Raw genomic sequence first — 11,512 nt, 5'->3', positions numbered from 1 at the left:
ATATTTTCGAATTATATCCTAATTGTGATGTGGTTAGTGAAGTTTCCCTTTACATATTGGTCGAGTTAACTCTAGAATTGTTACGATATATGAACGAGGTGGTATGTCCTCGTGAGAGTAGTTTAATTGGTATATGACTTGATGCTTCTGTGAGGTTCCTCGTCCTTACAGATGGTTGGAATAAGCCTCCTCTTAAAATCAATGCTCACTCATAGGTTAATCTCGTCAGTTGTCGGTGTGATATTTTCGGCGTTTTATTTTTTTCTTGGTAGTTATAAAAGGAAATTTCTGTAGAATAGCTTAGTTTTAATTCAGTGTTTTCTGTAATTATTAGTACTATTAATTATAGTTACTTTTCGGTATAATTTTGGGTCATTCAAGTACATGTTTACGGGGCTACAAAATGGTCAGTGCCAATTAATTTGCTCGGGAGTTATGGGCCAAATCGGCTAATTTTTGATACAATTGTGAAACTGAATAAGTGTCCTCGGGTTGACATTTTAGATAAACTCTATTACATTGCAAATATATAAGAATTAAAATTAGAAAAGTAACTTTGCACTATAGTAAGCAAAAGCTTGATTATCATCATTGGTAGACTAAAATTGAAATTAAGAAAATGATATAAAAACAGAAAGGTTGTGAAGAAATTTTTATTTATCGAAAAGAATAGATTTATTAAAATATCTCTTATTACATTCACTCTTTGCCATACATAGGTAAGACTGGAAACCCTTACTGATAGTAATAATCCAGACCCTGTTGACACAAAAATAGAAACCGTGACAAATTTGCAAAAGCAACATGGATGTTATAATTTTCAAAGCTATTGGTGAAACGATTTATTTATTTGACTCGTGGAAAAAAATAAGATTTCGTTCATGTTTTGACATTTTCAATTACCTTTGAGATTGCTATGTAAACAATTACTTTTTTCTCTTATCTGTGTAATTACTCGTCCTTAATCAAGATATGTATATCAGAAATGTATTTAGATAAATTAATTTTTCGGTAAATATAAACCAGAATTCCTTTATATCGGTAATTAATGATATAGGTTTCGCATTTAATATTACCACTAAGGTATCAAATAACTTTAATAATATTTTTCATATATTCTGAATTTGTGTAATTTGGAACAAAATTATTACATAAACTCGTTTGAAATAAATTTTTCAAAGTAATATTTTACCAAGGTTTAGACATCTAGTATTCTAGGTTGTATAACCAAAATCAAGAGAATTGATGATAATTCTCTTGGAAAACTTTAGTAAGTGGAAGACTCGAGAAAACCTTTTATCAAGTTTTCATTAAATTGGAATACCGTAGACATTGGTAATAGCAATTTTTTCATCAGAAAGAAACAATAGACTAAATAAATGAATCGAATAATTGACAGATTAGCTGTAAATATTGACTTTCAGTATCGGTGTTTTATCATTATTTTGCCTAAGTATATTGCCTATACATTGATTTGCAAGTAGTATACATTAGTCAGCAGACCGCTGAATATCCTATCCTTTAAGGATATTGGATTTGAATACAAATACCGGTAGGTGGAAAAGAACGTAGATATGAATAGAATACGAAATATTACTCAAGGTGTTTTGAATATTGTGGGAAATCCTCTTATCTCCATTTAAAGCTATATGAAATATTTTAATAGCTGAATATTAAGCGAAATAATAATATGGTTTAGGTGTATTTTTCATGTGCAGACTTAGGCTTCAATTCTCTTCTAAGGTTATCTATTTTTTTCCGTGTTGAAATATCAAAGTTTACAATTCTTCTGAAAAACAAACTGTTTTTATCTTCATCCATAATTATATTTTTTGTTAGTTACCTTCCTTCAAGTTTTTATATATGCATGTATGTATGTGTGTTTGCGTGTGACAAAAATTTATTGTATATAAAATAATAGTTCCCATACCATAGCGTGTATTTTCATCTTTGATTCTTATTGATACCAGCATATGGAGCTGAAAATTTTCTCTTATGACCTTTCTAGGATGTGGCCTTATGAATAAGGAATAGCAGTTTACAGAAGGCGGGTGAGCCAAGGTTGAATAAAACTTTTATTTTCATTACTGTTTATTAAAAGGATCATACTGTTAATTCAAAATCAGAGTAATAAATATATCAACAAACATACTTTTTTATAACAAGATATATGCATACTTACGAAGATAATATTCTTTTTATTTTTCATCTAGTGAGGGTAAAAGAGGGGACGGGATTTCTAGCACCTCTAAGCTATCTGAAAGTATATTATGTCAGGGTTGCATTTGGAAGACATTATTAGGCACGTGATTCTTTATTTAGGTTGTATAAAATAAGGGTTTTTTTATCAACAAGTTTATATACATAAAATATTATTGGTCCTAGACAAAATATTGCCAGTCATAAGTTATCTTTACTCACAAAATAATTATATACAGTCTTAAGGTTTCGACGAAACTCAAGGACTAGATCAATCGTTGTGGCACTTATTGTTTGGCTTCTTAGATTGTACATTAAGAACAGCTGATTCCAGTATAAGTCATTGAATCAGAAAGGCAAGATTTGACAGATGAAAGGTGATCTTAAAAGTGTGACAAATGTCAGAAATAAAAAGAGATGAGCAGATGAGAGAAAAAAATGGGTATGATTGAACAGTTTCTAAAAGAATCTATTGTTTAATGATGGATGGTAATGGTAAAAGCAAATTTGACGATGATAGTGAAGATGATAGATTAACTGGTAAATGAGTTGATGATCATGAAATCAGTAATAATAGATATAATGATGGATACCTACAGCAAAATTGTAATTCCTCACTGAAGTAAAGTTTATCATATGTAAATAGAAGACAGCACGATAGGAGGCTTAGAATATAGATGTCTCACAGTGTGCCGTGTTTTTGTACTAGATTGTCAGGATTCATTTGTTTATAAAAGATGCATCTATGAGAAATCATAGAAAGGTAATATTGCTTCACCAAATTTCTGTGTTTTAGATTTTTTGATACTGAATGATTTTCTTTTATCACTTACACAATTTTCTGTTTTTAATTAACTTTTATTCTCTAAAAATATATAATGATCTCATTTCAGCTCTAATGAACAAACTTACCTCAATCTAGTTACAAATGGCACATGGCAGTAGTAAAACTCTGCCTGTTCGATATTGACACAGACTGGTAATAAAATGGCACTTGATAGTAACACGAGATTGTCAGTTCAAAATTGATTTAGTAAGGTTGAAATCAGATGTGTAAATCAATGAATCTTAAGCATAAATTCATTGTAGGAACTTTCTGCAAAAGTTGGGACAATTATTAGTAACACGTGTGACGAAGACTAGTACCACTGGAAGACCAGCCAGCACCTGAATCTGAGTCTGAATCTAGCCGATGGCGAGGCCATCTCAGCCTATCAGCTTCCCCTTCACTAGCTACAGAAGCTGTTGAGCCAGTAATATTGTGCCTCCATCCGCGGTGATTACTGGTCAAAGGAAGGGATGAAAGAGATGCAGCTTGGTCTCTTTGGTAAGGAGTGTCAAACATATTTCTCATTCCTCTTAAATTGTGACTATTTCCTCTTCCAGGAGGACTTGCGTCTCCTAGGGAACTGGAGGAGCTTGCTAGCCCAGGTGTGCTGACTAGTTGTTTTCGTAGGTGCAAAAGCTGATCTCTGCACTGTTGAGAGGATGTTCGAATACGATCATTGAAACATTGAGGCGTGTAAGTAATATCAGAAGTTGGGGCAGTATGACATGATGCCCAGTGTGTATGAGCAGAGCAAGTTCTAGTGGGTGAACAAAGATGGTTATGATGAGATTGGTGTGTTGGAGAAATACAACAGCATGGCGATACATCTCTCCCAGTTTGAATTGGGCTTTGTGGTGGACCAATACTTGGTAAAGATGCTGTAGACATGTATGGAGTGCTATTGGTGCTATCTGGCCTTCCACAGAAGGTATTCTTGGCAAAGTCAAGGGAAGCATGAAGAGCCATTTTAGCTGGATCTGTGTGAAAATGGCTGTGGCTATTGGATAGTAAACGAGACCGCAGCTTACGTTTCTTGGCACTGAGTCTAAGCCTTTCTTCCAAATGGTGACAAGATTCCTGCAATCGACGATGATACATAGCTAAGTAGTGTTGGCTGGTAGCACTCAACTGATGGTAACTATGTCTTTCACTGCTAATTTCTCTTCCATGGTATGGAGGCTGTGTCGTTATATTATGAATATTTGTCAGTGAGGAATCTAAATCTGATGAATAACTTTTATGACCTGGCCTATTCTTACTGAAGGGCATACTGAAGGTATGAGAGTCATACTGACTCATTACACTGTTCATTCTCTCCCTTTCACGACGCAATCGATTTAGTTCTTTTAATACAGACATACCTCTATTTTCACTACTGACATTGTCAGATCCATGTTTTCGGTAAGAGCTTTTATGAGACAACAGTCTGGATGGAAAAGATGTTTGTCTAACGGAGCCATCAACATTTTCAGTATCACTGGAAGATTCAAAACTTGTTTGAGCAATAGTTGATCGAATATTTGTTCTAGTCCTATGAGACTTATCAGTTTGCACAGCCACTGAAGAAACTTTTCTATTATCTACAAAAGTAGAGTTTTCTTCTAAAACAGGGGGCAATGAACCTCTCTGATCTGGACCTGCAATTTGGTTGTGAAGTACTAAGGAGGTCTCAGATAATGTTTTTAGAATTGTACCAGCTTCTTGCATCACTCTTGAAAGTGTTACCCATGTGCTTGACAAGCCTTCACTATTCACTGTAAGGTCACCCTCACTTTTATAACGCGGCATATAGCCATTATTTGGTGATATTAAAGAGGATGAAATATTCTCCCCTGGTGTAGTAGGAGCAGATGCTGTACCAGTTGGTGATGGAATTTGAATAGAAGTTCCAGATTGGGATGAAGGTGTTATTTGTGAACTATGGTGTCTTTGAATGCGATCCAGTCTTGATACATCATGTGAAGCATTATCAAATACAGGAGAAGTACCCTGCGATGACACCCCAGATGAAATATTTCCTTGAGAGGCTGTTGTTAATGTGTAGGATTCAGTGGTACTATAGGCAGAAGATGAGGATGATAATCGTTCAGTACTTTTGTATTCATGTTTTGCTGGTTTAGTTGCATCGTATGAACTGTAGTTATAAATAGGATTTTGAGATGGCATATTTAGATAATTTCTTGTATCTGCTGTACTGTGATTAGCTTGGGTATTGTTAAAAGAAATATTCCGTGGATCAGCTGGAATGGGTAATGTATATTCAACAGCCTCTAACTCAGTGATATTAGATATTCTAGAGGGTTTCAGATTTTGTTGGTCATTTACATATGATGTTTGCCTAGAAGGTGAACCAGGTACAAAAGGGATATGTTGATTTTCACTTAGAGGACTTGAGGTGCGAAAAGCTCGATCTTTGATGTGGGGTGGTAACTGAAGGGAAAACATTTCCTTCAGATTAGATCTTGGAAGTGGTACGTCATCATCACTTATATCGGTAGGCAAAGATTCAGTATGCTGTTGCGGTAAAACATCTGAAGGGGGACAATCTGGTGATGAAATAGTTGGAGTTGCTGGGGGTGGTGTAGGAGCAATTGGAGCTAAACTAGGTTTCTTCATAATCGACTTAACATGATAAATTGGCTTTATACTCATTTCTTTTACCTCATCAAGCTCTGTCACTTCAATTTCAAGAGCTCCACATCCTTGGAGATCAGTCCATGAAACTGATTTTTTATTAAGGTTTTCTGATGATCGTTGATGTAACTGGGGGGATGATTTGCTGGTTTCTCCTTCTACCCGCCACTTAGATGATGGTGACACTGAACGCCCCAGTATCAGGCTCTTCCAGTCACCCATTGATACCTGACCATAGGTTAGGATTGGGGATGGTGATTTAGTAAATACATCATCTTCAAAAGAACTCTGGCTACCTTTCTGTTGATTTGAACTATCAGTAGTTGAAGTTTTGTGACTGTTATTTTTATTATTATCATGAGAACCTGCAGATCTTTCAATTTCATTGCACGTAGGTTTCAATTCATGGTCACTTAACAATGTTGCCTCCATATCTGATGAGATCTCTATGCCCGATTCCACAGAAAACATTCTACCTCTTTCCAAAATGGCTGCCATCTCTATTGTCATATCTTCTAAACTACATGTGCGTTGCATCTCTGCCTTTATCTTGGTCTGGCGAAGTTTTTGCAATGCAGAACTGATTGAATCTAATGATGTGGTTCTGATAAGACGCCTGCAGTTTGTTTTATATAGATCATATGGATGAATATATTGTGACTCATGTGACATATCTGCATTTAAGCCAATCTGTGAAAGATCAGATGAACTTCTGTAGTTTGAACATCCTGTTGTACCATAGCTGTCTTGAATGGCAGTCCCTTCTTGTGGGTTTCTTTCTTCTTCTCTAGGTGTCATAAAAATGAATGTAATGCTTTCGTCAGAAGCTCCCCAGTCATCTTCACTATGTTCATGTTCCATCACAAATGTTCCTTGCCATGTAGATGATGTCAGTTTTTCTATCTGTTTTTCTTTCCCTCTAGGAGATAATTGCGATAACCCCCTTGACGATCTTTTATCCTTAATCTGTTCAGGGGTATCTTCTTCTCCTAAAGAACATGGTTCTGAATAGTCGGATATTGTTACTTCTACAGACGCTTCCTTATTTTTATGACTTTGTGGTTTTTTATTCTTATCTTCTGCAACACGGCTAAGTAAAGGTGCTGACCCAAGATCTCTGCTACAGCTATCCCTGAAGTCTTTAGTTCCTTGAATTGAAGCAGTTTCTTTGTCATTTTTTGTGCTTTGTTGTAAGTTCATTGCCCGTTCATTTAACATACTTGAGATTTGTGAGTCATTTGAACTATCAGATTGAACCCTAACATCTGTCTCTCCCGCCGAAATGTCAATTTTTTTTGGTGCTGATTTAGATGAAGGGTCAGGAATTTTAGGAAGTTTTATGTCCAATTTATTTTTTATATCTTTAGGAGACTGCAAATTAGAACTCTGAAATAATTTCTTTGGGAGTACTTTATTATCGGATTTGGAAGAAGATAAGTTTCCCTGTTTTGTTGAATCCATTTTAGAAATATCTTCAAATTTCTTGAGTACAGAACTGCTGTCCTGTTGCTGAAGGGGCTGGCTCTCAGTTATAGATCTCGGAGATTCACTTGTACTTGCACTTGAGTTGTCATTTTTCTTGGGTTTTCCAGTACTAACCTGAGCGGTTTCATCTAAAACTTGTTTATTTTCATCCTGAACATGTGGCTTAACGATTGATGACAATTTTCCTTCTTCATATTCTTGGGTCTGATGATCTGAAACTTTTAAATGCATTGCAGAATTATTTGAGACTTCTTCTCTAGGGTCATTTTCCTCAAAACTACTTATTTGCCGTACAATTCTCTTATACCCTAAATCTGTACTGTACTCCTTATTGCTTTGTTGATGGAAAGGTGAGCCAGATGGTAAGACAGGGCTAAGGGAAACTGCTGAATCTTTTATTGAGTTTTCTTTTTTGACAATAGGTTTTGATGGTCCTTTAGATATATCTTTACTTTGAGAGCCAGGTATCTCTCCAGTTGTCTCAGTGGTTCTAATTTGCAATTCACTTTCATCTTGCTTCATGACTTTTTCAGGTGAATGGACCTTAATGAATTGATCTTTGCTGGCACAAGCAGGCAAAGCTTCTGATGAAGCTGCTGTTGTGTGAGTTGTCTCATTGCTGTAGCTTTGTTCTACTTCAATTTTAGGTAAATTATATTTTTGTATCTTGGTCTTTGCATCTTCTGTGTCAGAAAGGGATGGTTGTAGGCTGACATTTTTAATTATGGGGAGAGTAATGTCTATTATTGAGCTTTCCTCTTTACTAACCTGTTCTTTATCCAGAAGATCATTTTCTTCAAGAATATTACTAGAGTCAATTTTCATTTGGCTTTCACCTGTGAATTTTGTAGATTTAGGTATAACATCCCCTGCTCTACCCTTTTGCATTGCAAACTCATCACTGGCAAAATGAGTCTCTGGACCTTTTTGTATTGTAGACACACCACTACTAATATCTGATGTGTGGGGAAGGCTTTCTGTTCCTGATGCATTGTCTTGAGAAGCATTATTTAGTGAAGTACTGTGTGTTAGGTTTTGTTGTTGCTGTTGTTTATGGCTTATGGCTGTATCTCCAGTTGATTCATATTTGCCTAAACTGGAAGTGAATTCATCTTTTAAACTTTCCATTTTACCCATATTGACTGGCATCACGTTGGAGGGATATTTTAAGGCATCTACTGTTTTCTCAGGGCTTTCACTATCCATAGTAGATAAAGGTTTCATCGAACTAAAAGTTTCATCTTTCATGGTTAATTTTTTTGTGTTTTCTGAAATCTTGTAATTAGAATGCTTATTCGTATTACCGGAAATGAGTGATTCATTTGAAATACTTGGAATGCTCTCCGAAGTAGACAATATCTTGTTCACTGTAGTGTTCATGATATTTTGTTTTTCATGCTCATTGTCTTGTAAAGAAATATTCTTTTGATGAGACAGGTACTGTGATGATGATGTCTGTTTAGTTGCCTCTGTGTAATCAGGTTCACTATTTCCTAATGTAGAAGAAATGCTGGAATGTAAGCCACGATTTTTCTGTAAAGCGTTACTGTCAGTTGCTGCAGCATCTTCAAATGACTCATTATTATCGGAGGAGACCATTGAATTTTTAGTTGGAGTCTCCCTTACAGTGGGAATCCTTTGTGGTGAATGCTGGTCAGAAAGCTTACCAGATTGACAAGATGTTGGCAAAGTTGAGGTCTGAATAGTGCCTGTAGAATGAAATTTGTGGATATCAGCCATGGGAGGTATTTCAGAGGCATTTGGTGCTCTGTTTGCACCAATGTGGTCTGGTGACAGTTGAGATGATTGAACTGGGGCTTCTTGAGAAATTGTAGATTTACTTTGGGTAATATCAGGTTTTTTCATCGAAGCTAATTGAGAACTAGATTCTGGTATAGGGTGTTTAATTTGCTTTGATAAAACCGTGTTAATTTCATCATTCCCTAAACTACCTATCTGACAAGGACCAGGTGCAACTGGAAGTTTTTCAGAAGCTTCAGATTCACCTGAGGGTATCTTAGATAAGGAATTAGGAAGAAAATTTGAAGTGTTGATATCATCATCACGTTTTTGGGATGTATTTTCATCATTGGAACTTTGGTTTGACAAAGAAGGACTTGCTTGAGAAGTTATAGCATCACTTAAGGATGTTTGGGTTAAGGATTCTGGAAGTATTTCAGATGTGCAAGATAGATCTGCTGGTATATCAGAAGAAAGTGAGGCCATTTTAAAATCATCAGTTGTTGAAGATAACGATTGAGATAAAGGAGCAGAATAAACTTGGGACATATTAGATTTTTCCTTAGATATTTGAGTAGTGTAGTTTTCATTTGACATAGGTGAAACTAATGAAGTTCCTTGAGAAGTTCTTGGCTCACCCAATGATGCTGAAGGAGATAGAACAGAGTCCTCATGAAAAGATGCATCGGGAAAAGAAGTGTGAGAAGAGCTTTCTGAAAATGTTGAACTTTTAGGAGTAGTCAACGGTACTTGCAGAGAATGCACTACTTCCTGCATGCACTTTTGAGATAAATTCATATCTACTGCTGGAGAGATTTCTACTGAAGAGTTCTGTGAGGAAATTACAGGAAGTTCTTGAGAAGTAATAGTTCCAAGAAGTGAGCATTGAGATGGAATTACTGGAGTTCCTACACTATTAGTATTTCCTAATGAAGAAGAATTTTGAGATGTAAAAGTTACAGCTATTTCAGAGGGAGAGTCTCTAGCTAATGAATTGTGAGCCATGAGATTTGCTGCAGATTCCTGAGACGATACTGTTGAAGAAAGAACATTTTTAGTAACACTTCTACCATCTTGGAAGATCGCTGGTGGTATATCAACATCTCCTTCAATAAAGTTGATTGTAGATTCACAGATTGGACGGTTGACTGCACCAGATGAAGAATTCTGTGGTGAAAAAGATATATTTGCTTGAGTAGCTGTTATTTCAATTAAAGGAGTTTTCTGTTCTGAATAGGCTGCATTTACATTATATAATGAATCAGAGCTTGTAGTCAATGATGGTACAAAGGCTTCACATATATTTTCTGGTGTAGGATGCTGAAGCATCTGACTAGGATAAAGCTGCGAATTATTATCTTCATAATTACGGTCCTGGGGTGTCAAAGTAGATGCTGTCGTATTAATGTCAGGCTCATGCATATTAGCTTGGGTTAGTACCGGTTTGTCTACATGTGAAAACATAGCACCAGTTGTAGACATCTGAGAAGCTGAAGAAAGGTTTTGAGAAATAGCATCTACAGGAAGATTAGCTTGGAAAGGTGTAGGGTCTACTTCCTCACCATGTTGCAGTTTAGGGATATTTTGGTGTTGAGAATTTACTCTTGCCCTGCTGTTTTGTTCTGGGGATATTACTGAAGATGAGCTGGTGTTAGTTGGATGTATTACTGAAGTTACAGCTCCATCAGGAGTGTTTTCCATATACTCTTCTTGTTTCTGATCAATTTCCCTTTCTACATCCAGTGACTGCAGCACTGGTAGGGCATTTGTTGTATTGATTTCTGTTTTTTTATCAGAGGTGTTTTTTGTGTTGGAAGTAATTACTTTTACTACAGTTTCCTCTACATTAGAACTAAGTTGTGGAAGAACAGAAGATGAGTAAATTTCAGGATCAAGTACAGAGGAATATGAAAAACATAAATTAGTGTCAAAGTTTTGAGATCCTACAATAGAAACACTACGTTCATTTAAATTTGGTAATTTTTTCTCATCTGAAAGATTGCATTTTACAGACAAATTATTTGAAGATTGTGGGGTAATGGAATTATTACTTTTTACTTCTGAGAAGGAACTAGAAACTACTGGAGAACTAGACTGTGAAACCTTGGGCAAATGTAAAGCCATCTGTTTTGAGGATATATCAATTGCTTGTGCGGCATTTGGATCGATGATGGGTATTTGTGGTGTTAGAGAGGTATATTCTGGAACTTCATCTGTCTTAGAATTAGTGCCTTGTAGCACTTTGTGCACTTCTTGGTTGTTTGTATCAGCTAAAGAGACCTCTGTGTTAGGAGATAGCAATTGTGTCCCCTCATATTTGATTACACTGGCTTGAGTAATGCTAGGATCTTCTTTTGAAATTGTTCTTGAAGAAATATTCTCATCTGCATTGGAAAACTCACTACAATCTTCATGAGCCAAAGTATTTCCTTGCATAATATTCCGATCTGGTGAAACTGCCTGCTGCTTCACAGAACTTGGTGTTTCGTGAGTAGTTACAGGTAATGGAAATCCTAAATCTTCAGATGTTTGTGTATGTGAAGGTGTGGATTGAATAATTATTCTGTTTGGTGATTGGGTTAAAGTAATATCATTGTTGTGTATGCATTCATCTCCTTTGGAAAT

The 11,512-nt window shown here is 35.9% G+C and overlaps 1 protein-coding gene across 2 annotated transcripts in view; it reads right to left on the bottom strand.

Annotated features, from left to right (window-relative positions):
- Positions 1-2,081: 2,081 nt before the first annotated feature.
- LOC137632537 (mucin-16-like) overlaps positions 2,082-11,512 on the bottom strand; it is a 458,011-nt gene continuing 448,580 nt past the window's right edge. For both annotated transcript variants that reach the window (XM_068364511.1, XM_068364512.1), the window contains one exon: positions 2,082-10,054. In XM_068364511.1, the coding sequence (XP_068220612.1) occupies positions 3,317-10,054 (6,738 nt within the window). In that variant the 3' untranslated portion in view covers positions 2,082-3,316. The remainder of the gene's footprint in view (positions 10,055-11,512) is intronic.

This window comes from Palaemon carinicauda, chromosome 41, assembly GCF_036898095.1.
Source record: "Palaemon carinicauda isolate YSFRI2023 chromosome 41, ASM3689809v2, whole genome shotgun sequence".
Classification (NCBI taxonomy): Eukaryota; Metazoa; Arthropoda; class Malacostraca; order Decapoda; family Palaemonidae; genus Palaemon; species Palaemon carinicauda.
Note: the sequence above shows the minus strand (reverse complement) of the source record. Positions and strands in the feature narration are given on the sequence as shown.